At 39.2% G+C, this 27,139-nt stretch overlaps 1 protein-coding gene across 2 annotated transcripts; it reads left to right on the top strand.

The window, feature by feature from the left end:
• Window positions 1-402: 402 nt before the first annotated feature.
• On the top strand, window positions 403-26,898 carry LOC131684039 (tropomyosin-1). Of its 2 annotated transcripts, XR_009304603.1 has the most exons (6): window positions 403-540; window positions 12,442-12,875; window positions 12,937-13,156; window positions 13,221-13,398; window positions 14,110-14,566; window positions 26,057-26,898. XR_009304603.1 is itself a non-coding variant. In XM_058966549.1 (5 exons), the coding sequence occupies exons 2-5, from the start codon at window positions 12,502-12,504 to the stop codon at window positions 26,137-26,139; spliced, it is 855 nt and encodes a 284-aa protein (XP_058822532.1). In that variant the 5' UTR covers window positions 403-540; window positions 12,442-12,501; the 3' UTR covers window positions 26,140-26,898. The 2 variants fall into 2 exon arrangements, 1 of the variants encoding a protein (XP_058822532.1); XM_058966549.1 differs by lacking the exon at window positions 14,110-14,566.
• Window positions 26,899-27,139: the final 241 nt, after the last annotated feature.

The following is a 27,139-nucleotide window of genomic DNA, read 5'->3' as shown; positions in this document are numbered from 1 at the left end:
TAGGCGATCCACCGAACTGGTCATTAGTCACATAAAGAAGTAACATTTTCTTCTTCGATTCGAACGAGTGTGTGGAAAACAATTTTCTTCAGCCACTGACTGGCATTAAAATAGGAAATATTTCGTTTTTCGTCGGTTCGTGTGCGGATCGGATTTTTCGCAATGGTTTGGATTTTTCTGAAAATTTAGCCAACATGTAAGTGTATCTGTGTGGGCACGCAATAAGGGGAAAATTAGTCACACACACACACACACACACTCAACATTGGGGAAAATCGTGCTTGGGGAAGCTGCTCAATCTACGTTTGCTAATAATAGGTATAGCAACTTCGGCTCGATGACGTCACGGCGAAAAGTCATGAAATATTCGTCGCCGGACGGATCATACGCGGGTCCTTCTGGCCTCCCGTTCCGTACATCCCGGTGTCGATGTAGTAGTAGTATCTGCACAGAGCTAGGGTCCATCGGGCGTTTTAACGTATTGCGCTACTCAGTGCTATCGTGTTTTTAGTCTAGCGAGGATTTGAGTGAAGCGCTCAGGTTGGTTGTTTTTTTTTTGATTCAGGAGTCGATTTGAGGAATTTTTTTTACTGGTTTCGTAGATGAAACGGTTTCATATATTAGGTCACATAAAAAATTTTGTTCGAACAAGGGCAGAGATATTGTGAGTGTGAGAAGTTTTCAAATAAGGAATCGTCCCCGATATTCTAAGATTCCAGGTTTGTGCTGGAGGAAGACGTGATGAAATACGTAGCAATTCGAATGGTGGTGGCATTGTGATCATTTTGATGAACAGTTAATCTCGACGTAGATCAATTTTTAAACATTTTACGCAAGAAGAATTTACTTATTCTCAATTTTCGTGTTGATTAGCCAACAATTTTAGAACGATCGCCCGATCTTCCACTCATGCGATTAGATAATGAATGTGTTGTAATTGCGGTGTGAAATGTTCAGAAATAGTACCAAGACGAAAAATAATTTTAAAACGGCCAAAAACATCCTAAACGAAGTTAAGCAATGAATGCTGGGGCAATAAAATGGCAAAAGCGATGGGTGGTGGGCGTTGGAAAATCCGTGTGTGTTTGCTTGTGTTTTAGTGCGTGTACGACGAATGTGAATTTTACCATCGGCTCCTCGCCGAGTCACCATCGGTTCGCGCATGCTCCTGCGCATACAAGACGCAGGGAGTTGCGCATACACATCTGCTTAGCGTTCGCCCCATTCAGGAGTTCGATGCCTACTTATGGACCTGCAGCACCGGCATACAAATTCCGACATGCTAGAGGAAACTGCCTGAGCTCGTGTTCTAATTTTAGGAACACAGTGTGTGCGCAAGCTGAATAGCAAAAGTGCGCCGATCGAGGCCATCGAAAGAAAAGTTAGAAACCACCTCAGATAACCTGATAAATACAAACATTCTCACAGAAACACTAGCACATATACACACACACATTCGATGACACACAGAATCATTACCTTTGACCACGCGCACCAGTTGCCAAACGGTGTGGGTTGCGAAGCAAAACTGTTTGTGCAATCCGGATTTTTTTTTCGGACTGAGCACAGATGAATCAGATTGCCCCGCACGCCTACGCAAGTTTCGATGAACGTTAATTCCGAACGATTTTCCGAACTAATAATAGAATATTTTTGCTGGAAAATTTCCCGTACGATGACACGTTGATGACACCTGCTGACACCACACTGTACTGGGGTGGGGCGCCGATAATTTTAAAGCAATTTTTCAAGTTGATTGTTTGTGTTTGTCCTCGAAGACCATTGGAGAGTAAAAAACCTTCGGCATTAAATGTCGCACACAAAAATGTTTTAGAATAGAATGTTGCATAGCTATTCAGTTAGCTGGCGAACTTGGTACACTAGTTATCTTTTCATTGTTTACTTTATGATCATCCATGGCCTACATATGATCTTAACTAGTCTATCTATGCGGTGACCTGAAAAGGGATTTTATAAGAGAGATATTTCCTAATCCATAAAAATCTTAATATGGAAATGTGATTTCAAAACCTCAATAAGGAATTGTGATTTCACTGTAAAACTTTTCAATTTCTCCGTGCATATGCAACATAGACGCCGCTAGGCATAATGGTCGTTAGGCATAATGGACGTTTGCATAATGAAAGTGAGGCCTACATTATCATGTCGATGTAGAAGTAAAATAACTCATTTATCGACGGCGAAGGCGTCGAATGGGAAGAGCCTGAATGTTTGCAGTATTTTGATTCTGTAGAAATAAGCTGTAACAACATTTTATTCTACTTTATAAACTTGAAAAAAACTTTGACTTAAATAATAGAAGCGAACGCTTGACATGGGGGAACTCATTTATATTTGGGTATAGAAAATACACAAAAACTTTGGTTGATGGTTACATTCAAGAATGTCGCAGTTGTGCAATAAAAAAATATTTGACGGGGGATCAGCGTCGTAGATTTCAGACTCGGACGGCCTTCATCAGGCAGCATAATAAATTGGGATGCAGGGTTGTCCTCTACAAGCCGGCACGGGTTCCTCCAGTTCATTTCCTAGTACAAGTCAGTTGCGAATCGATGACACCGAGTTATGCGTGTGATGTTTGTGGTGTAGGTGTTCGTTTACTTATACGGCAGAGATGTTTCGATTCACTTGTAGTCGTATCAAAACGTCGATGGCAGATGAGAGCAATTCTGAGAATGAGAAGTAAAGGGAAAATACAAGGGTATATAAAAGAGTTGGCGGCTTGCCAGTGCATCCCGAACCGGTACATTGGGTAATCTTTTTCGGGTCCTAAGGGAGTCCAATGGTTGAGATCTGGCAGAACAATACTCGGTGCATGCCCAGACAACATGTTCGATATCGTGGTAACCATCACCACAAGCGCAGATACCGCTATTGGCGAGCCCATTACGTCAGAGGTGAGCGTCAAACGTGTGGTGATTAGACATGAGCCGAGACATCATACGAATGAAATCCCGACCCTCACCCATTCCTCCAAACCAAGGCTTCGTTGATACTTTCTGGAAAATGGAGTGTAGCCACCGTCCAAACTCTCCATTGCTCCACGATGTCTGCCAACTTTCCAGCGTTCTCCGACGAGATCTTGAAAAAATCATAGAAGTAGATTGGCTTCTCGTAGATGTCACCTTTTAAAGCGCCCGCCTTAGCTACGAAGTCCGCTTCTTCATTACCTGGGATGGAGCAATGCGAAGTAACCCAAACTAAGATAATCTTGTACGATCTTACAGGTAAAGCACACAGGTTACATTGAACGAAGAGCTTCTATTGAGCTGAGGCTATCCGAGGCAATGAAGTAATGATCAGTGGGAAAGTATCAATATTCCCAAGGGCATACAGAATAGCGACAAGTTCTGCGATGTAAACTGAAGTAGGATCATTGACCTTAAATGAGGCGGTGAGGTTTTGAAGATACTGGAGCCGTCGTGACTGCCCCGTCGGTGTAAACGTATGTAATCCGGGATTCCACGAATCCCCCCTTTCATGGATGTGTCGAAGAATACACTTGAATCAGAAGCATGAGAGAGATTGACACAGTTGGGGTAATACGAAGAAGAATTGATATTTTGTACCATGTAATCGAACTAGAAGAACATAAAGCGGGGTATGGGAATTTTGTTGGACATTTGCAACTACTGACGGGTTCAAAATATTGCATCGAATGAGAAATCGATATGAGAGGTCCCAAAATTGATTGTTCTATGGTATGACGGCCACCAGCACTTCAAGGTTCATCGTATGGTTCGAGTGCATGCAAGCCAAAGCAATACGCAAACATCAATTCTGGATTGGCTCCAGTTAGATGAAGTGTACGTTAGCAGCGGAGCGGAAACAGAAACTCCCGTACTCCAACACCGACAATATGATTGTTTGGTACAGCCTGATCAGGTCTCCTGAGTGGGCTCCCCGTCATGCTCCGGTTATTGTACGAAGAAAGTTGATTCGTTGTTCGCACTTCTGTTTTAGATACCTAATGTGACATCTCTAGGTACCTTCAGTGTCGAGTCATACTACGAGATTGAAGCTGTAGTTACACTGGTTCATGTTTCCTTGAAAATACGGGTAGCTCAGTTTCTTCGTGGAGAATACGATACCTAACTGGAGGGTCCATGCAGACAAATTGTTCAAGATATCTTGCTATGGTCCTTGCAAATCAACAACTTTGAGACCTGTAATAGAGACCATGCCGTCATCTTCAAGCTGCTCTAGCGTGCAGGAATTGACAAGACATTCGTCAAAGTCATTCACGTGAAAATTGTAGAGGGGTGCTAAGACATGAGCCCTGGGGAAGACCATTGTAGCTAATTCGTGATGTCGGTAAATCACCATACTAAAAATACATGTGTTTGTTTAACAACAACTTTAGCAAAAAGTTGTTTAGACTATGCTGGTGCAGCTTCTCTGAAAGAATTTTGATAGAAACTGAATCAAAAGCCCCCTTAATATCCAAGAAAACTAATGCCATCTGCTATTTGCCTTTGCGAAAGCCAAATAGTGTAACTGACAGTAAGCCATTTTCCTCGACCTAATTGTCGGGGTGGAATAGGATATTTTCTCGAACAACTTCCAGTACATCCAGTACAGTATTGGAATCCGTCGATACGAGTTGTGGTCGGAGGCTGATTTTCCTGGTTTTTGGTTGGCGATGACCAGTCATTAAAAAACTTATTACATGCATTCACCAAACGTCTTTTGGCATTCTGGCAGATTCTTCAACAAGTTGAATTTGATTCTGTTTGCCGATGGGGCTTTATTGTTACATGATAAGAGAGTAAGTGAGAACTTCATAATTGAAAAAGGTGTTTCGTTTGAGGTTTCGCGAGGGTTAGCCGTGATGAAGTTCGGACAAACTTTCTTAGTGAAATCGAGTATCCAACGATTTGAGTATTAACTACTCTCGTTGGTACTATTTCGGTTCATCGATGTTTTTCTCATTAATCCGTCAACAAACCGGCGCCAATAACTACATTTCTTGGCTTTGATCAAACTTTTCATAACAGTTTCTAGCATCAAGTGCTGTCGATAGCTAGCGGGTAACCCGTCGTTTCGGTAGATCTTGTACACGCCGGCCTTCTCTGCGTACATACACGTCTGGGCACTCTTTGTCCCACCATGAGTTGGGATACCGTCAGCGAGAGTTCGTGTCTGGCATGCGTTTAGTCTGAGCTTGAATCGCGGTGTCGAGAAACAAGCCAGCCAGGAACTCTTCCTGAAGGGGAAGCCCTTGTGTGGACTCGATTTTACCGGATATCGCGAACGCGTAGATCTTTCAATCAATATTTAGTGTAAAGTCATATGAAACATTGATTGCCATTGGTGGCCCTGAACCATTAGCAATAGTAATTACGATTGGCAGATTGTCACTGCCGTGAGGATCAGAGATTACCTTCCACAGGCAATCTAACCGCAGCTATGTCGAGCAGAGGGATAAATCTAAGGCGCTCAGGCACGCTGGTAGAGCAGGAATCCGTGTCATTTCCTCCGTATTCAAAATGGTCATAGTAAAGTTGTCACAAAAACCCGTGGAGTAAGGTAGATCGATTATTATCATGAAGGTAAGCCGTTGGAGTTAAAATGACCTAAAACTAGCCTTGTTACGTGGAGAAGTTCCGTAATATCGCAAATTCGTCGGTTGCCAACTCGTCGCTGTTGTGCTATCTTATGACAAGCGCCATTTTGCACATTTCGAGAAAAATGATTTTTAAAGTTTGAGATTGAATATCATGAAACTTATAAATGGTAGAAACAATTCAGAGAAGACAATTGATGCTTCAATCTATTCTGTACTAATCTCTCAAATATTACGAAGATCGGTTGACTATGTTGCGAGTTTTCACTAAAAATATAAAGAAAAGTCGCACTCACATGTGTCATAGGTGTGTATTGATGAAAATTTTTTATGACGTGTCATAATCGTGCATGGAAAATTTTCCAAAGAAAAAAATCACCAATTATGAACTTTTATTCATATCTTTGGCTTCATTTGGTCTATAAAAAATCGGCTAGATGCATTTTGAAGGAAATGAGTCGGGGAATCTAGGAAAAATAGTTATTTTTAGTTACAGTGTTGCCAAATAGGCAATATTTTCAGTTTAAAGCTAAAACTGCGATTTTCTCCCAATACATGTATTTTTCTTTTGAAAATTATTATGCCATTGTGTTCATACGACATTTCTACACATAACAGCAACTAAAATTTTATTATAACTTGAGCCAATCCCAAGGTATAATGATTTGAAGCAAAAAACTCACAATTTCCAATCACTTTTCTCGCTATATTTCAGTAACCAAGCAAAATTTCAAAATTCTGGAAACGCCATCTTGTAGATTCGTTAGACGAGAAATGAGGCATATCTAACACAGTTTACCCCAAAATGGCGTTTGTCATAAGCTAGCACAACAGCGACGAACTGAGGTTCTAGGGGGAATGTAGGTGGAAGCAATTCAAAGGTTTATTCTAGTCTATCAACAACTTCAATGCCTGGTGTTGAGGGAGAGCCGATTCGATTGAGAGAATAGCACTTTTTAATCTCCCAAAGTATTCCTCCGCAAGAGTCTTCTCGGTGCTTTTAAGAGGGACAGAGATATTTCTGAGTTCAGGATTCTGAAACCAGGAGCATCTTGCTTCGGCTTTGCACCAGTACTTGCTTGAGCTGTTATTTTTGGAGGACCTTGAATAGACACCGTTTGGCCTCTGAAACGAAGCTGAGGAGAGGAAATATTCCTTCTTTTTCTATTGCTTCTAGGCACAGCATAATATGTTCCCTCCTTGGTTTCATCACAGTCGCCGTCAGTAGACAAGTTAGTATAGATGTTCGTAAAGTCCCGTGACGTAGATCTTTAGAACTTCTGCAAAAGATCGAGTAGAGCGTCCCTGAAGGGAACGCTTAAGATTCTCCTCGCGCTGTTTGTACGCGGGACATGTTGGGAGATTATGTGAATTTCCCCCACAGTACAGACGCTTTTCGACATCTCCTCCACAGGAGTCATCCACATGATTCTCACCGCACTTCTAACAACAAACCTTATTACTACAATGGGTGGCTGTGTGTTGCAATTAGTACAATTCATGACCCGCGGAGAAAAAAGGCAAACAGGTAGACGAACCTTGTCAAAGAGGAGGTAGTTAGGTATGGCAGAGCCGGCGACGGTCATCCGAAAAGAGTTTGAGTTGACATACAACTGATGCTGAATGCAAATGTTTGTCCTCCAGTATCTTCACAGGCTCAAGCGTTGGGTCTTTAAAACAGCCAACCTCATGTGTTAGCCGATCCGCGCAATTCAAACTGGAATCGGTCACGACACTGTCGTATGCAACCCAATTAGCTGCTACGTATACTCTATACTCCTTCGTAAAAGGTCCGTAGTTAGTGGGTGCGTCATAACGTCTGGGACGTTGTGACGCACAAGGGGTGCGTCATAGAATCCGAAAATAAGCATGTGCTACAAAATCCGGGACATTATGATGCACATCCGTTTTCGGATTTTATGACAGACCTGTTGTGCGTCATAATGTCCCGGACGTTATGTGCGTCATAACGTTTTTTGTCGTTTTTGGATTGTATATCCCAATGGACATCGCGTCGGGTATTATGACGCACAGGTACTGTGTCATAATTAGAAATGGTCGGGCTTCAATTTTTTCGAACCCGAACCATTCCGAACTCGAGAGCATGAAAATTTAAAAACCCGACCCGAGCCCGAAATTATACAATTTGAAAAACCCGAACATTTTAAAACTTAAAAACCCGAACCCGACCCGTATCCGAGAATGAAAATTTTGTAAAACCCGAACCCGACCCGATCCGAGAATTTTAAAATTTGAATACCCGAAACCAACCCGAACCCGAAAATTTAAAATTTGAGAAGCCCGATCCGAATACAACTTGCTAATACGGATAATCAACCAAAGATCTCGAAGATTTTTAATTCCAGGCACCCGAGCTGAACCCTAGGCTTATCTAAGAATCACTCGAATCTGAAGTAGCACTCTACACATTGAGTTATATCTGCATATGGCAAAACAAATCACTGCCGAGTAGAATCCGCATTTATATTTACTATTATTGAAAGTCGAATTTGTAATGTTCTGAGAAATTTATAAATCGTCGATATCTTAACCGGAAATTAAGTTAAATCGGCGGCTAACTCATGGGGAAACAGAAAGCTTAATGGTCACAGTTTCCAACAACCTTGCCCGTCGTACTTATCCAAAATTTGTAATTTTTATCAGAAACCATTCCTGCAAGGCAGTTTCATATAATTTGTTACATGTATTAAATTAAGCTATGTCAATTGGCAATTCGTATTCGACAGTATACATGACGTCACCCACGTTACTGGTTGGAACGATCGAACCTGTATCGAAGGGCATCAATCAAGATTTTCACGGTAAGATTACACGGTAAGCGCGCCAATAGAGATGCTTCGACATCTCCAATGGAGCTCTCGGAACGACTCCAAACTTTGAACAACGAAACCTGGCGGAAGTGAAGCTAGGTTAAGGTCGGATGGAACAAAGACCGTCTCTAGAAAATAAATTTGGCCTAAACTGTCTGCTTTTAAAAAAATAATGTGCCCTTTTTAATTTTGAGCCGCCATAATGACACCAAAGTACCACCAAATTTGTGAGTTCAAATCCTTATTTTTCCGTTACAGTTTATTTTAATTGCAAACAATCTTTATCATAAACCAATTTGATTATTAAACTTCCGTTAAAGCAGGTACAACCTATTTGTTTCATTTGACCAACTTAATAGTGCTCGCTTAAAGTTTGTTTGGGGTATAAATGTACCCCAAAAACCGTTTGCGTTAAATGCAAAATATCGATACATAGTAAGCGAGAAACTTGTGTAAAATTGTATTAGTTCCAACTCTTCCGAATAATAGTATCTGTTATTTGATATAACAAAGCACTATAGCAAAGTAACTAGAAAATGCGTTTGGATCGGTATCGTAATTTTTGCTTTTGCGGATTTTCAGCCGAGTCAAAACACATTCGTGAATATGATTTGTATATACTATGCAAGACGCATCTTTCAATTCGTTATCTTCTGCAGCCCAGGCTCTGGAACATACTTACGTTATATACACGTACAATGCACCGGCTATACCTGTTCCTTCGACGCCTTCCTGTTTCATCTCCGTTACTTCATATTGCTGTGATTTTGACATTTGTATTGGCGTTTGGTTTTCAAAAAAGCATCGGAACAAATATACTTTTTGACCAGTTTTTGAAAAAAAAACGTTCAAAAGGAAATTTAATAAGCTTTACAACGACGTAAAAATGGCCAAAGTCGATTAAAAACTACCGAAGTTATAGCAATATGAAGAAAAAAGGGAATTTTGACGTATTTTAAAGACTTGTTCTATACAAAATGAAATATTACATAATCAAATAGTCAAAACACAAATATTTTTGAACAGGTTACTTTACGAATGGTTTTATAATAAAACTGTCCAATTTATTTATAATATTAATAAAAATTAGACATATTAGAGCTATTTTAGTTCTGGGGTATGAATGTACCCCACAAAACCGTTTTCGTAGAGAAAAAGTCGCCGCGGCCTAAATATCGGTTTCAAAGTACCTGTCGAAATTTATATTCCATTATAGAAAGTTGAACCGATATTTTCCGATAAATTCCTGTTGACTTTGTTTATTACTAATTATCATGAAAAATAAATCGCAATGAGATTTTAGATGTGAAACACGTTTTGTTGAATGCTCTCTCATGAATGTACGTTTAAAAAAATTAAATAATTGCGAATCTGAAGAGACTGAATTTTATGCAAGAATAAAAAAATACAATATTTGAGTACCAGAAAATACGATGAATTCTAGCGATTCAGAGGTGCTAACATTTGGTATATAACCATGTGTGATCCATTCGTATCACGAAGTATAATTCACTACTACAAAAAATACTGCGTTTTGTGTATAGACGCAAACAGTGTCATGAAATAGTTGGGTTGTTTTGTTCAAAACCCGAACCCGACCCGACCCCGATAATTTGTAATTTGAAAAACCCGAACCCGACCCGAGCCCGAAAGTTCAAAATTTCAAAAACCCGGACTCAACCCGAACCCGAGAATTTCAAATTTGAAAACCCGGAACCCGGGAAGCTTAAATTTACAGAACCCGAACCCGACCCGAAACCCGTCGGGTTCGGGTCGGTTCCGGGTTTCGGGTCCAAAAACCCGAACCCGACCATCTCTAGTCATAATGTCCCAGGTCATACCGTCCCAAAACAGTCAGCGTCACAATGTCCGGGACATTAAGACGTACAAGAGTGTGTCATAAGAGCCGAAAGCAAGAATTCGTCATAACATCCGAGGTCATTCTTGTGCCACAACGTCCGAAAATAGTCTTCGTCATAATATCCGGGATCTTATGACGTACACTGATATTGGGATGCTATGACGCAGAGGTGTTGCGTCATAAAGTCCTGGATAATATGACGCACTCATAGTTTCAGATATTTTGACGCACAAGTACTGCGTCATAGCGTCCCAAGTCGTACAGAAGTGGGACATTATGACGCAGTTCTTATGCGTCAAAATATCCGAAACTACAAGTGCGTCACAGTGTCCACGAAATCGACTGCGACATAAGATCCGAAAACGAATGTGCGGTTTAGCCTCCGGGACAAAAATAAATGTGCGCCATTAAGTCCGGGAGATTGTAACAAGAAAAATAATGAATTTTTGCAAACTCAATCGACCCACCCCTGATTCGATTCCTAGTCCCACCAGGAGTTCTTGCACCAAATTTGAAGCAAATCGGATAAGTCTAGCTACCGGACCAACGTGCCTGAAGTTTGTATGAGATTTTTCGACAATTTACATGGAGAAAACCCACTAACGCGCATTTTTGCCGCTAGATGGTACAGTATGCATAGCATTATCACTGTAAGTGAAAATAAGAAAGATAATTTAATTGTCTACAACTTTGTCGAAGACAAATCCGGCTTTGTCAATCCGGCTTTGTTAAAAGAAGTTATTAAAATTTTAACGAAGTGATGTTTGAGTCAGTTTTCCATGGGGCCGATTCCCACTAACTATACATTTTGGTGAAATAACTTAGGTTTAGCTCAAAGTTCGAACTTGGGGGTCATTCAGTCTGCCTTCTCTCGCGTTCTCGTTCCCGTCCATGTCATCATCGGTACTGCTTTCTTGCTGTTTACGATCAGAGATTCTTATTTGTTTCTTGTTCTTACGGGTCGCTGTTGTAAATCCGTCTTCATCGGTATTTTCTTCTTAATTTGTGATGTTAGTCGTTTGTTTGGGAGCGGTTGTCGTGGTCGTTGTACCTGCATTATTGGTTAATTGGATCGCTGTTTTTGGTTTATTTGAAGGTGCCGGCGGCTGCTAGTTAGAGTTGGCTGTGGTAGATGAGTTTTGACTAGTTGCTTCGGCGCATGTTTTTCCGTAGTGGGCTGTATGGTTACAGAATTGGCATATTGGGGTCTGCCCAGGATATGTGATTAGCGTCGTATGCTTATAGGTTACGCCGTCCCTCGGTGAATTGCATTCGATAGTCATGTAAGAAGGTATTGGTTTAGTCACTGGCATCCTCACAATACGAACACCGTTGGGAATGCCGGTGAAAAAATTTCTCCAGGTGTCATTCGTAATAGATTCTACTTCTCCATATTGCAACATGATTTGTTTGATGTAATCTTTCTTAGTGCGCGGGGCCAAATCATGGATACGTACGTCCACCATGTCGTTTTCCATATGCACCGGGATCTTGATTCTGGTGTTATTAAACTCGACCTAGTGTTGGATGTTGTTCTTTTCAATGAAGTTTTCTGCATGTGCTAAATTTCTAAACGTGATCGAAACACAGTTTTTAACGTCGTTTAGCTGAATGTACGTAACATCAGCGAGATTAAGCTCCATTTTAACTTTAACTAAATGCTCCAATTCCTGAACTGTGGATCTAATACGCGTTTTATTAAAGTTGATCGAAATCGTGTTATCCCGTAGCACGGGCACATTTGTTTCATTTGGCAAACTCATTTCACTCCGCAGCCGGGGGCAACAATACAATATTGTTTGTGCACTGATATCATATGGACTGCTTGTGCGATAGGCACCGATCGGCTTGTAGGTAGAATTGACTGTTTCACTTGTGCGGGTCGATTTTTAGCTTCTGCTCAGGGCGAGATGTGAAGACAAACTGGACGTGTTATGTTGTGGAAGCGCAAGTCAACAAATGGTGTTTCTAGGGATGTTACTCGAGATTTGTAATTCGATTATACGTACTTTTGTACTCGATTGTACGATATTATTAGGTTTTCAGAAGATTATTAGTTTTAATTGCCATTCATTTCTAGGAATTCACCAGTGAAAAAAAATCCTTTTTCAACAAACTGCTAGATACAAAATACTAACGAATATCTTTTTCTCCTTCTCCAGCAACAACCAGTTGGTCAATTTTTCGTGGAAAGGCCGGTGTAATACAAAAATCCATCCACCATGGACGCGATTAAGAAGAAGATGCAGGCGATGAAGCTTGAGAAGGACAATGCTCAAGACAAAGCCGATACCTGCGAGAATCAGGCGAAGGAGGCCAACCTCCGCGCCGACAAGATCATGGAGGAGGTCGCTGAGTTGACCAAGCGTCTGACTCAGGTCACCAGTGACCACGAAACCTTCAAGGCCTCTCTGGAGCAGGCCAACAAGGATTTCGAGGAGAAGGAAAAGAACCTCACCGCCACCGAGGCCAACGTTGCTGCTCTGACCCGTAAGGTCCAACAGGTTGAGGAGGATCTGGAAAAGTCCGAGGAACGTTCGGGCGCTGCTCTATCTAAACTGCTGGAGGCTACTCAGTCCGCTGATGAGAACAATCGGTACGTATGATTTGCTCCAATACTCGATGTCGGCTAATATTTTATACCTATTTAATTCTAGTATGTGCAAAGTGTTGGAGAACCGTTCCCAGCAGGATGAGGAGCGTATGGATCAGTTGTCCAACCAATTGAAGGAAGCCCGTATGCTCGCTGAAGACGCTGACGGCAAGTCTGATGAAGTGTCCCGCAAGCTGGCCTTCGTTGAAGATGAGTTGGAAGTCGCTGAAGATCGTGTCAAGTCCGGTGAGGCCAAGATCATGGAGTTGGAAGAAGAGTTGAAGGTTTGTTTGTGAAGGTCTTCGAAAGAAATCGGAATATATTTAGTGTTGAGTGTGCCCCGAACAGGTCGTCGGTAACTCGCTCAAATCCCTGGAAGTTTCGGAGGACAAGGCCAACCAGAGAGTCGAGGAGTTCAAGCGTCAGTTGAAGTCCCTCACCATCAAGCTGAAGGAGGCCGAAACTCGTGCCGAGAATGCCGAGAAGAATGTCAAGAAACTCCAGAAGGAAGTCGACAGACTAGAAGGTAGGTTAAGGGAGTGGGGACTCGGGGACTGGACCTGCCAACTGGCTGAACTACCGGTATTAATGCTAGTTCTTACGGCTTGGACAGTCTCCGACTACAGTGCTGGTAATATTAATAATAATCATAACAACATAGGTTGGTGTAGCGCTCACTTATCCACACTACCACAACGAATAATACAATCACTAGTTTCTATCAGCTGCTGGCTTTCGGTATTGTTCACTGGATTTTGCCGTGTGTTTGCTCCACACGCCGCCTTTGAGTACTCTAACACAGATAATATTTCTCGCTTTCGACGAATACTCAACACAATAGTTTGACTCAGTCTGCTTCGCGGTATCTACCAGCAGGTTCTCGGTTTGTAGACCACAATTTCGAAAAAATTACAGATGTAGTCCAAATGTAAATACTCTGCTAGAGCTAAAGCTTTCGTTTTGATGCATACTCCTCTGCGGTTCATACTACAAATGTTCCTTGACATCCCTGGCTTTGTACATAGAAGCAAAGTTCGAAAGGTCCAGAAGAACTCGTTCGCACCAACGTATCAAAGCAGGCTGTATTCATCACACGGATCAACACACTCTTTTTTCTTCAAAATTATGTCTTTTCGCATACTACGAACAGCGCATCATTTGTTCCAGCAACGCCAACTGCAACCGATGCAGAACTACATTTAAAATCGTCAAACCTTTTTCTACCACTTCTTTCCAGACAAACTGATGAACGAGAAGGAAAAGTACAAAGCGATCTGCGACGATTTGGATTCCACCTTCGCCGAACTTACCGGATACTAATTTCTCAAAAAAAAAAACAGCTACTACCGCTACTATTACTACCACTACTACTACTGCTAATAGTACTACTACAACCAGCTTGCCCTGTTTTAAACCATAGCAAAAAAAAGACAACAGCTCAAATCCAGGCGATTCGGTTCGTTCCATCTCCTTCTTTCTATATCTCTCTATCTCTCGCGTTCGCTCATCCGGGAGCGAACTCGATGCGGAACGATTGTTGTACTCCGGGTGCACCCCTCTGGAGCCAATATGATCACCCTGTACCAGTTCCATTGTTTTATACTGTTTCATGTGATCCGTGTTGCCGATGAGAATCAGATGTTGTAGCTTTATATTTTTCAACGGAGCGGAACGGTTATTTTATAATTATTTAGGTAGTTACGATTTTATTCAAGTTGTTTCGTTTATTTTCTGTTTCCGTTTTTTTGTGAACGTTTTTGTTATATGAGAAGTTGCGTTGAAAAAGTTCGATACTTCATGTGTACATGCTGTCATACGACCATACAGGATTTGATTGATCGAAATGTTTTGTTCTCGCTACGCTGTCATGTTGTGTACCATTCCAAACCGTCTCCAGGCCAATCTCGCTGCACCGTTCGTTTTGACCTTGAATGTTGAGCTTGCTTGTGATCGATGTTTTGTTTTTATTAACCGTTGTGTGTCCGACGCGGTACCCGGGTACCTTTTTAAGTTTCAATTAATTAAATTCCTATGTTTTATCCTTAGCTGGAAATTGAAATTTTGTGACATCTTAGAACTTCACTAAGTCAAGCTTTTGGGTTAATAATATTGTTGATATAATAAGGGTGGGAGTGAGGATGGGCTCCTGATTTTTTTACAACGTAACAGGCCGACGTGGCACAGTGGTCGGAAACGCCAAAAACGTGAACTTAATTCACTAGAGGCCAACCCATCGAATATATTCACAGGGTGTCTTTGGAGGAATTGTTCGTATGAATATTCCCCACAATCTGAAAATAATTGAAATTAGGCATGGCTTACTATGATCGAACTAAAAAAAATAACTTTTTATACTGACAAGATAGAAAGTTGGTGTCTTCGACAAAGTTTTAGGAATGCTCATAGTGAAGAGTTTTGTTGAAGAACTTGAGCTTGTAGGAGTAAAGGTTATCGATTTATAAAGCGTTTTCTATGGCAACCCCCTCAAATCTAGTTTTCCTAATATAACTTTTTTCATTGTGGCTTTTCGTGCAAACTATGTTCTAGACAAATGTGTAGGTAACAAAACTACATAATATTGTCGAAGACTGTATGTAAAAATACTCATTTGTTTCAAAGTTATTGAAGATTTTTACATTTTTTTTACACCAACTTCAACTACGTATAAGAAAGAAAGGTGCAAACCAAAATTCACGAACAGGCACTTTTTTAACTTTCTGAACTATGCACAATAAAGCTAAGAAGGTTTGGTGCGTGGCACTTTAGAACCCTATGAATAGGGTAAGCTTTCTTTATCATGTTTTTTGACTTTTTCCATACAAAAATCAGCAAAAAAATTTTTTTTTCGCTTTTTTTCGTAAAATTTAATAAATAATGGTATGGCATTCTTTTGTAAGCGTTAAATTCATTATGACATGTTTATTTGAGCATATATTAGCTTGGAATCTCCAATAATATTAAAAACTTTACATTTTTGCTCCCATATTTATAGAATCTGAAATATTCAGGTATAAGTGAAAATAATACTTGTAATTGAACATTGAACCAAGAATTTCAAAAATGGGGGGCAAAAAAACTCAAAAAAATTTTTTTTGCTGATTTTTGTATGGAAAAAGGTAAAAAACATGATAAAGTAAGCTTACCCTATTCATAGGGTTCTAAAGTGCCACGCACCAAACCTTCTTAGCATTATTGTGCATAGTTCAGAAAGTTAAAAAAGTGCCTGTTCGTGAATTTTGGTTTGCACCTTTCTTTCTTATACGTAGTTGAAGTTGGTGTAAAAAAATGTAAAAATCTTCAATAACTTTGAAACAAATGAGTATTTTTACATACAGTCTTCGACAATATTATGTAGTTTTGTTACCTGCACATTTGTCTAGAACATAGTTTGCACGAAAAGCCACAATGAAAAAAGTTATATTAAGAAAACTAGATTTGAGGGGGTTGCCATAGAAAACGCCTTATAAATCGATAACCTTTACTCCTACAAGCTCAAGTTCTTCAACAAAATTCTTCACTATGAGCATTCCTAAAACTTTGTCGAAGACACCAACTTTCTATCTTGTCAGTATAAAAAGTTATTTTTTTTAGTTCGATCATAGTAAGCCATGCCTAATTTCAATTGTTTTCTGATTGTGGGGAATATTCATATGAACAATTCCTCCAAAGACACCCTGTGAATATATTCGATGGTTTGGCCTCTAGTGAATTAAGTTCACGTTTTTGGCGTTTCCGACCACTGTGCGTGGGTACCCGGGTACCCACAAAACTAAAATGCCCATAACTAAGGTAATATCCAACCGATTTCGATACTTTTGGCCGTGTTGGATTCAGGAACTCATCCACTTTTGGAGTTGGTAAAAATGAATCGGGTTACCTCATTCGGTTCCCGGGAATCCGGGTTTCCGGAAGCAGGTTCCAGTGCTGGGATACTATTTGTGAACTTCAATGTAATACTAGCCATATGGGTATCAAAGTTCTTGGAATTGCATCAGTAGGCTGTATCTCGTGGTTTTGGAACCATTTGGTGATTTGACCCCGGAACGGACATTCCGGAGCAGGTTCCCGTGGGGCCGTGAGTGGCCATTCCATTCCAATTCCATTTTTCAAATTGCCATAGGGTCCCGTAGCAATAAAAACAGACTTCTAAGGCAATTTGAAGAGTTTTGATACTCATATTGCTAGGACATTATTAAAATTTACAAAACATATCTTAGTACTGGAACATTACTTCGGAAAATCCGGAGTACCAAAAACCAGATCCATGATTCCGGTTCTATTGTACAGAATCAAAAAGTAGACGAGTTTCTGAATCCAAAATATCTAAAAGTGTCCAAATCGGTTAAAGGAAGCCATAGTTATGAGCATTTCAATTTGTGGGTACCCGGGTACCCTCGTTGGCCTGTTAAAGGTGTTTTTATTGTTGGACACATAACTGTTAAGTCTATATCAATCGGAAATCGTTTTCTTTTCACAAGCGCATTGAACTAACTTTGTTTAAACATTTTCACTAACTTGGTAGTACTTTTGAATTTGAATGATTTACGAACCAAACTTCATGCTGATCACTTCTCAGTAAATCAAATTTGAGTGAGTTTTTGTTAATTTATTTATATTTAGTGTACAAAGTTACAGGTAATTTCTTAAATTTGATGGGATACGCTATTAGTGATAATTATTTTTTCATTGAACAGCACTAGTAGAATATGAAATATATGAATTTAGGAAATATTCCAAAGTAAACCCAACTACGTAGTTCCTAAATGTCGCTAATTTCCAAAATGAATTCGATTAACTATTTTTTTTTGAAAAACCATACGATACTGGTGTATTTGTAAATATTAAAAAAGCTTAGATACATTAGTTCGTATTTAATTTCCATATTTTCACCACAACAAGTCTAAATACTGGTCGCAGTTTTATAGACGAGCTGTACAAATATGGATAGTTTGCTTTCCATTCTGGGATGAAACTTATAAATACAACATGTCTTGAAGTCAAATTTAGCTAATCATTGGCAATCAAATTCAGTCCATTGATAAGCCAGTGTAAGAGTCCAACAATGCGTAAAAAACAAAAACTTATGCATTAAAAAGAAATCGTTAAGGTACGAGAAAAATTAATTACGATCAATCGAAAAAAAATTAAAGAATATCGGTTGATTTTTTTTTGGCAATCGTGATTACGGAAAAACCATTTTTGGAAAAACAACGTTTCGAGATAATCGAGTTTAAAATGTTAAGTTACCACTGCTCTTGGTAGACGAAGCGCTGAAACTTTCGATCTATTTCTTAAACCCCTAAAAAAATTGGAAAAATATTCCCAAAAAGATAATGTTTGATTTTTTTTCGATTTTTTGAAAAATAAATAGGTTTGTAACCCCTTAACATTAGTCGACATTTGAAAGACAATGCTTTGTACATCCCGAACAAATGACAAGTCTATAATACCTATAATACTACTTTTAACTACTAACGAGACCTTATTTATAACACAATATGTTACGAAAATTTAATTCTGATATAATCTTGTTATTTCATTATGATCGGGATGTTACTACATTGAGGGTGAAATCAAGATAATCGAAAAAACATTTACTATTGATCGGATAGAGACAGTTTAGTTTCATTTGGAACCTGCCAATTTCAGCTTCATGCGAATCCCTTTCAGAGCAAAGTGTTATGTCTAACACCTTCTCTCTTCTAGACCTCGCAGAAGTTGGTCGGTTTCCTACATTCAGAATATGTAGATTTGTACTACTTATGTACTCCATCAGTTAAGATTGTCTGCCCCAAATGATGTGATGAGCATTCGCATCGCTGCCGATAATGAGTGGAGACCCATTTCTGCTACAGTATAATACGACGCTTTTGAAATCATCAGAAGGAGATGACTCATTATTCGGTAGATATGCTGAATAATATATGAAGTCTTTTTTATCAATAGGTCCAATCTACGAAAGAGAGCCTCTCTTTGTTTACTTTCTCTTTCGCGAATTACTCGGTCACCTTTCTGATTTCCCTTCAACTATTTGCGTAATAAACTAGTAAAAACCTTGGTCTTTCGAAACAAACCGATAAATGTTTAAAAAGCTTTATGGTTTTGCAGTAATAAGCGAAAGAGAAAGCGAAAAAAGAGGGCTCTCATTTGCAGATTGGACTTATTGACAAAAAAGTCTTCATATATATTTTTTGTCTATGTTACCAACCGTAAGAGTAGCTGTGACTTCGCAGATATCGCGATTTGTGATCTCCGGTATGAGATACGCGTCAATAGCCTTATTTGCAAGAATGCATGCACGGGCAATTTCACGTGGGTTAGTCATGCCTGTCCTGTTGTAAGCAACGAAGGTAATGTTACGTAACTTTCCAATATAGAAGCTTCCTTTATGGAAGTACGGTTCTTGAATCAATGCTTACCCTCCTGCGCAAATCGAGATAGACTCATTGTTGCTGTACGTTTATGCTGGAGGTTGATTTGTGTTATTCTAACCATTGTTGAATAGAAAACTGTACATTTCAATTCCAACATATATTGCTCAACAAATAGAGGACATCACGTAAATTGGGATCTAAACGTATGTAGCGAGCCATATCAGGTTTAAATGGAATCGTTTGATTCACATAACAAATATATTTCAAAATTATATCTTATATGTTATTCGTTTCAAATTTCTGTTATTTTAACTACTAACGAGACCTAATTTCTAACACAATACGTTACAAAAATTGTGTTCTGTTATAATCTTGTTATTTCATTCTGATCGGGATAACACAGCAAGGGCAAAACCAAAAATGCCTCCTGTGCGACTGGCATATTTAAGACTCTCTATCCATTAAGTCCTCGGCACGGAAGTACACCTTGATTTAGGAACATCTGTTTTCAGTCGCTTCCTTTGACCTGGGAGCAGGAACCCAGTGGTTAATTCTTGGTGGAACAATACACTACCTTCGAGCAGGTTAGTTTGTACACATTGGAATTTGGTAAAGGAAACCCAGTAAAACTTCACCGAGAGCCGAAAGTCTTAGCTAACAAAAACCGACAAAATAATGTCGATTATCGGTGAAAAAATTTCGGTGTATAGAGCGAACGTTCTGCTGCGTAATGCAGCATACTGGGGAGTTCGCCCGGCTCTTCCCAGGCTCCGTTCGCCATTGAGAATATTTTAAACCCCCTCAACAAGTTGAAGCATAGCAGAGGTCGCATGAATCTATGCAATTGGGGTTCTCCGTTTGGTGGGTTTTTACCGATGGAATAAGTATGTAGTGTAATTCTTAGTCGGTTGAAAGTACCACTACACGGCTTATCCAGGCTGCTCGGAGACATTGAAGGACAGCTTCCCGCAGACGGCTGAGCTACCAAGTCCCTGGAAAATAGCGCTTTCTATGCACTATACCAGTTGTAATGCAGAATCCGCAATAAAATCATTCATTTTAGCAAGACGTTATTGGGGAGGTAATTAGTCAATGGTCACTGAATGTGAGTTTGAAGGGTCATACAATTATATCATATCCTGTACAATTGCCATTCAAAATCTACACTGACTGGAATAAGTCAGTTCTGAGCTCATCTGGGCGAACTTTTGAGATATCTGTCACACTATGCGGCTCCAGGGAGGGGCATGGGGGGCACGTGCCCCCCTTTTCGACGAGAAGCTGTTTTGTTAAAAAAAATATTTGCCGTTCCCTACTTCAATATGCTAATATTTTAGAAATGATCAACAAGGTGATCAGTTTATTTCTTTCTTTGTACCACTTTATTTAACCAAGTGAAAGAAATTCATTAAATTTGGAAACAAATGCAATTTCGCTTCTGTTAGCAATAGGCAAAGTATTATTTATATTAAACCAGTAAACGAAAAGGCGGCTTGACCGATTAAACTAGATACTGATGGTCAGTAGGCTATTGAAACTCTGTTCTAGGCTACCTGCCGTAACTTGCTGTTTACTGTAAAAGTAGTGTGGGAGGGTTGTGGTACAGATAGTACCGGCATCGAAAATCCGGGGAATACCGATCTATTTTGGGTACCGTAATATCGGTTTCGAGTTCAATATTGCTCATTTACAGGACGTTATGTACTGTCTCGCGTTGACTAACTTCTTGCGTTAGCACAAAATAATCGAAATTCCGGTCCTGCATAAAAATAATGCATAATGCCATGCAAAACTTTTGATAAAAAATGTATTTAACCTAGAGTTAAAACATGGCAGGAATCAAAATACCTTCGCCTCCAGAAACCTATCCGGTGATAACCGGAGTCAAATGACACAATGAATGTTGTTGTTTGTCTCCGATTCCTTAATCCATCTGGACACTCAGAAGTGTTTGTAGACAGGGCACTCAGAAGTGACATGCAGTTTTTATAGGATATGATGCGACGAGCGAAAATTTGAAACGATGACAAACTCACGTACGGTAAATGTAATGGCAGCTGTCCCCTTGAGGAACTTTAATAATTTGAGCGGAGAGAGAACTGTTTGCTCAGTTATTTATGCTGTCAGAGTCTCTATACATACCTTTGTAGAGTGTAGTATTAAACTCGAACTTACAAGCTGGAAACTATTTTTACCGCACATTAGTACCCTGATCAAACCTTTCATGTATGTGACCATTTCAAAATATCGACCAGCAATGTGGTATTATAAGTTTAATGGTTATGGATAATTTCCGTCATACTCAACACAATATTTTAACCAATGAGTTGAAAATAATTACAACTATCTAGATTTAAATTTGAAAGTATTTACAACGAATGGGAAATATGATTTAATGGGAATGTTTCATGAGTGAAGTTCTGATTAGTTTGTAGTATTCGCTATGTGCCAATATAATTAGTTTGAGGCATCACGTCTGGTTTCGATTTGCTAATATGTTTCTGCAAAAGAACAAACATTGATTTAGTACATAATTTTACGTACGATCCGGAAGAATCGCTTTGAACGGTGAGAATTGTGATTTGCTGGATGATGTAAAAAGAATGTGCCGTATAGAAGTCTTGAAGCACAAAGGAGAGTATCAGCAAAATCATATTAGCATAAGGATGTTGCACAGTGCTTTGTGCTCTAGCAAATTAAGGCTACTTTGTTGATTTATTGTTGAATATACGATTTCTAGTATATACCTACTTCGAATTCAAAGAAAGTTACGACGCTAAAAAGTAATTGAATCTAAAAGCGCGGAATCAAATAAGGTGCCACTTTTGAAGAAATATCCTTTGGTAAGATGCGAAATATTGTTTCAAAGTAAGAGACATTAAACATGCTTTGTTGGTCAGAATACTTGATAAGCAACTTGATACAAAATCTGATTAAAAAATCATCATTTTGGACATTCTATTTAATTGAGCAGTTCTTCCTGATTACAACAAATACAAAAATATTTAAGCAACGATATTTTCTCGAAACCGGCACTGAGGGTATGAGGGCCGCGCTGCACCCTTGTTTCTTCATTCCAATACTGAAGAGTTTTTCAAAAATTGCTTTGATAACTCGTGGGTCTTTTATCTAGTGAAAGCGTCATTTGACGCAATAGATCAAATATGCACAATGTGTAAATTCAGTGTAAATTTGAATTTTAGCGTAAGTGGCAATATTTTGCTAATGAGGTTAAACTGGAGTATTTATGTGAAAAAATCGCCCCCTGACAAGATTTGAAAATGCACCTTTTTGGTACCCGGCCCCCTACGCTATCTATGGGTATGATATTCAAGGAAGAGAACATAATTTTCATGTTGATGATAGTGAGACTTACCCGCTCTCAAGCAAGATCCAGTACTCGTTGTAATCGATGAAGTACAAAACTGAGTTATAGTACTCATGTTGTAGAAAATATCGAGACGATCAGTGAATCAGTGAATTTCCGTAATGAGAATTAATTGTGTCCAAAACAGATAAAACATAACAAAGCATTTTACCTAGTGGCACATTCAAGAATATGTTTTCTAATTTTCTGAGCAAAGAATTGAAATTATGTAATAGTTTCTAAAACAATTCACAAACATTGTATTTAACGCTTAATTGTTAATCTCAGACTTTTGCTTGAATATCATACAGTTTAAAAAATTTCCGGTATCAAAATTTATTTCGGAAAAAATATTTCCGGTATCAAAATTTCAAATATTTCAGAACGATTCCAAGAACCAATATACTACGTACTACAGGATTCCAAAATGGGACACTTTCCTATGTGTGTACTTTTTAACCGCCTATCGAGATGTGCGACCAACAACTTCTTTAGTCACGGTCTTGGGAAGTTAATCCCACTAATTCTGCATCCGACCAATGTCACTGCTCTCTTCATCTTCAGTCTCCGCTTCATTATCGTCCATTATATCTCTACTGGACAGAACTGTGGATAATTTTGTGAATCCAGATTGTTTTTATGGCAGCCGGATAGATCTGTCGATAACGTAAGTGGACCATCATAAAGCTGCTGATGCCGATTTTCTTGCCACAGGAACAGTTATCTTGCTAAATCATTTTTTGATAAATAATCCGCGAAAACAAAACTGTGATCTGCGAGTAGTAGCCTTGTAAAATTCGGGCCCTAGGATATACTTGAAATTGGTTTCATAACAATCAAAACACATCCATCGAGTTTTATCAGCACTCTGCCATACAGCTAATGGGTCCGGGCTCTGAACATTTTTTGTTGTTTGGAGCTACTGTTAGGCTGTTGGACTCGCCGCTCAGTTCAGCGTACAGTTTTTTCGCCATGATGGCATAGATCTTTGACGAATAAATCAAAGATCAATTGTCCTAAGTGACTTGCTTGTGTGAAATTTATAGGCATTTCAATTAAAATAGAGCCTGAGGTATCAACCCTTCAAAAGCTGCAGGTTTTAATCAACTGGCCAACGACTGAGTAAAAACGCTTCTCAACAGTGACAACCTTTAGAGAAAGTGGATGAATCAACATTTGTACTTGTACTTGTGTTAGTTGTTATTTAATTTCGTTTTCTATTGTTTTTCTGAAAATACCGACTTCAATATGGAAGCTAAGACGACCTTAATTTGTATTAATTTTTATTAATTAATTTTATTTTATTCAATTTGATGTTTGAAATAAACAAACAAATAAATGCAGCAAAATCAGAACAAACTTTTTTATATTATTTAGCAATCACAACATGAAATCAAATTAACCTTTGAATTTTAAGCTGATATCATGTTGTTTCGTTTTTTCTGTAATTTTGATGCTCGGCTTTGCCCAGGAAATAACATTATTGTACAATGACATTGCTGAAAGTGCTCTTTTAGTTTGTATCGTCAACAGATCTGCTATAGATTGACTAGTAGGGACAACACAAGAAAAATCACCACGAGCCGCTTGTAGAAAAAAATCAATGGCGAAGTGGAGCCCCTTAAGATTGGGAGAAAACAAAAGTCATTGCTTTTAAGGATGGTGCGATTTGTCTAACTATTCGCCGAACTCTAAATACGAACCGTTTAAAAAAACAAGTTTCCAACATTCGACAATGTTTTGTCAGGAAGGTGTGCCCTCCCTTTGTCAGCCGGCTGGAGCCGGCTATGTCTGTCACGGCTGAATATTTCTGTGTCAGATCTTGCGAAATCTTCAAATCATTTAGCAGATTATTCTTTGTGTCGGAGTCTTCGATTACTAATCTGGTCCCTAACCATTTCACCATCAGCCGGGTCTTTTCAGGAGAATTCATTTTGCGCACACGCAAAGTACAAGCTTAAACAATACAAAGGAAGGGACAGGAACTACGGGAGATATCAGAAACTGAACCAAGTGATCGATTGTCTTAAAAACTGGAGCCAAAAGTGTGTTTAATAACATCTTTATTTCTCTCGCATGTGAAAAGAGGTGGGTGGGCAATGCGGTATATATAGGTGTGGCAGAACACACGGTTTGCTAGTGTTGGCAACCAAAAATATGTAAACAATCCAGAAGGACAAAGGATCGACGTCATAGCGGTCACACGATTCAATGGGAGCGGAACGACCGCTATGACGAAAGCAAGTCGATTTATACTGTGATCACTCACACCACTCATGTAAGATTCATCTTACGAATACCAAAGTGCCATCTTCGCCAGACCTGTATATACGACATTGGTGGGTGGGTACTGTGTGGAACGTAACAGGAACGTTCTGACAGTTCTTGGGCTGGTAATTTAAATCTTATGATTTTCACCGTAATCAATTGTCTGCTCAGTATACTGGCTTTGCTATACAGACTCCTGAACAGATGCTCCTTCTGTCGCCATCAAACACCTAGCGTCAACTGATTTCATGGATATGCAGTGTAAGATTTTCGGCTGAAATTTACATGAAATGGGCGAATATAATGGAAAATGATTTTTCGATATTTTCACAATTTTCGAACCATCGGAAATAAATATAACAATGAAGGAATAAATATTAAAAAAAAACCGATGCGGCTATTTTTTATTAAAAAACTATTTTACAAACATTTTTTTGAATTTGCAGAAATTACAAAAAATTGCGCAGATATTTTGCTATCAGGTCCACAATTTCCATCTCAATGAAGGCAAAGTAGACCTGTTCGCCGGGTGCCCTCAAGCTGAAGTACAAAGTTCTCGAAACAAATCCAATCCAGTCATTGCTACTATATTATTGAAATGAAATTTCTTCAAGCATAAACAACAAACATCCGCCCGAACAGTAAACTCAAACAACGGTGCTTTCGGTTCCTGGCAATCTAGTTAATTCGAACTACACAATCAAGTGTAGTTTGTAATCACTTCGTTCGATCAATTGTCGCTCACAAGCAAGCTCACTTCACTCATTGCAACCACTGTCCATTTTATCGTACCCGATTGTACCATACCAGAAAGTCCATTTTGTGTAAACAATGAATCGCTATATGTTTTTCAAGTTCTGGGCTCCGATGTCGACGACGCTATACGTGTGAATTAGATTTGCGCTTTGCAATGCTTTTAAAATAATTTCGCTAGGTTGATTGTTATCCCTTTTTGTGCTAACACATTTTTTCAGAACGTTCAAAATGACTGCCATCAGATGGAAAAGTTTATTTGTGAAATTATTGTGTTTCAAATTCTGAGTTAATTATCGAAGGATTCCCAAAAGCAGAAATCCCTTCAAAATGTTGTTACTTTTCTAAATTTTGAATACGTACTCAAATATTTTATGATTCTGACTCCGTTTTTCGTTTTCCTTCCAATTTCCCCTCCGCAGACGAACTGGGTACCAACAAGGACCGGTACAAGTCCCTGGCCGACGAGATGGATTCCACATTTGCCGAGTTGGCCGGCTACTAAGGAGCGCCGGGTTTTACACATTCACTGTTCCAGCCTTTGAAGATGAACAAAAACAGAAAAAAAACACGTATACACTTACACTTTGCCTCATCCCAAGGGGTGGTGGAAAGAGCATTTTTTTTTCATCCGAATCTGCAATAATTCGCGCCACCGCCCAATGGGAGATTAACGACACAAGAGATTAGAGAGATAAATACGACGCCCCGAAATCGTAAGAACAACTATGATCCGAGTAGAAAATTCATGTTTTATCATAGAAAAGTATTAGCGATTAATTTACGTAATCATTTGCATAGTAGGTAAGAGATCATCATTTTTCGCTTAAAGAAGAAGAAGAAGAAAACGTATTGTTGTTGTTGCAGCCATCAAAGAAAAGTTCATGATCAAAAGAAGATTTTTTTATTCTATCGCTACTTTTAAATATAGATTATATTATAACAAAAATAAGTGGAAACCCCTATTGTTGGAAGATTTTTAGGCAATAACAACTGACGCAATCGATAAAGAAAAACAATCATGTTGGTTTTGCGATTTAATAAGAACAAAAAGCCATCGTCGAGACACTTGAAGAAAAAATCACTGTATTACTTCTGTCCAATACGAAAAACCCGCTCCGGAATAAAACTACACTCGATGGAAAATGCTGTCTGCTCCGATTCGGTTCGCGTGTGTGCCATGCATGCGAGATTCGAGTTTGAACCTAGGAAGCTCTATTTCTCTATTTTTAGATGAAATTGAATTAAAACCTATTTATTGTAATGCTAAGTTTTGATTTATTTTGTACAATAAAAGTTAAATTATTGCTAAGGTACAGTTCGTCGTTCGGGGTTGCTTTCCGCGAAAACCGGTGGTTCTTTTCGATCGCGAATATTCATAAATAGAGTTTTCGGTGTCAATTGTTGCATCATACTCATGTGGTTTTTGTTTGAGGCGAAACTGAGTCAGTTCCTAACCCCAACTGCTGTCAAAATATATGAACTGACAGCGGTTGGGGTTAGAA

The sequence above is a fragment of the Topomyia yanbarensis genome, chromosome 2, assembly GCF_030247195.1.
Source record: "Topomyia yanbarensis strain Yona2022 chromosome 2, ASM3024719v1, whole genome shotgun sequence".
Classification (NCBI taxonomy): domain Eukaryota; kingdom Metazoa; phylum Arthropoda; class Insecta; order Diptera; family Culicidae; genus Topomyia; species Topomyia yanbarensis.
This window is presented reverse-complemented; position numbering and strand designations above follow the sequence as displayed.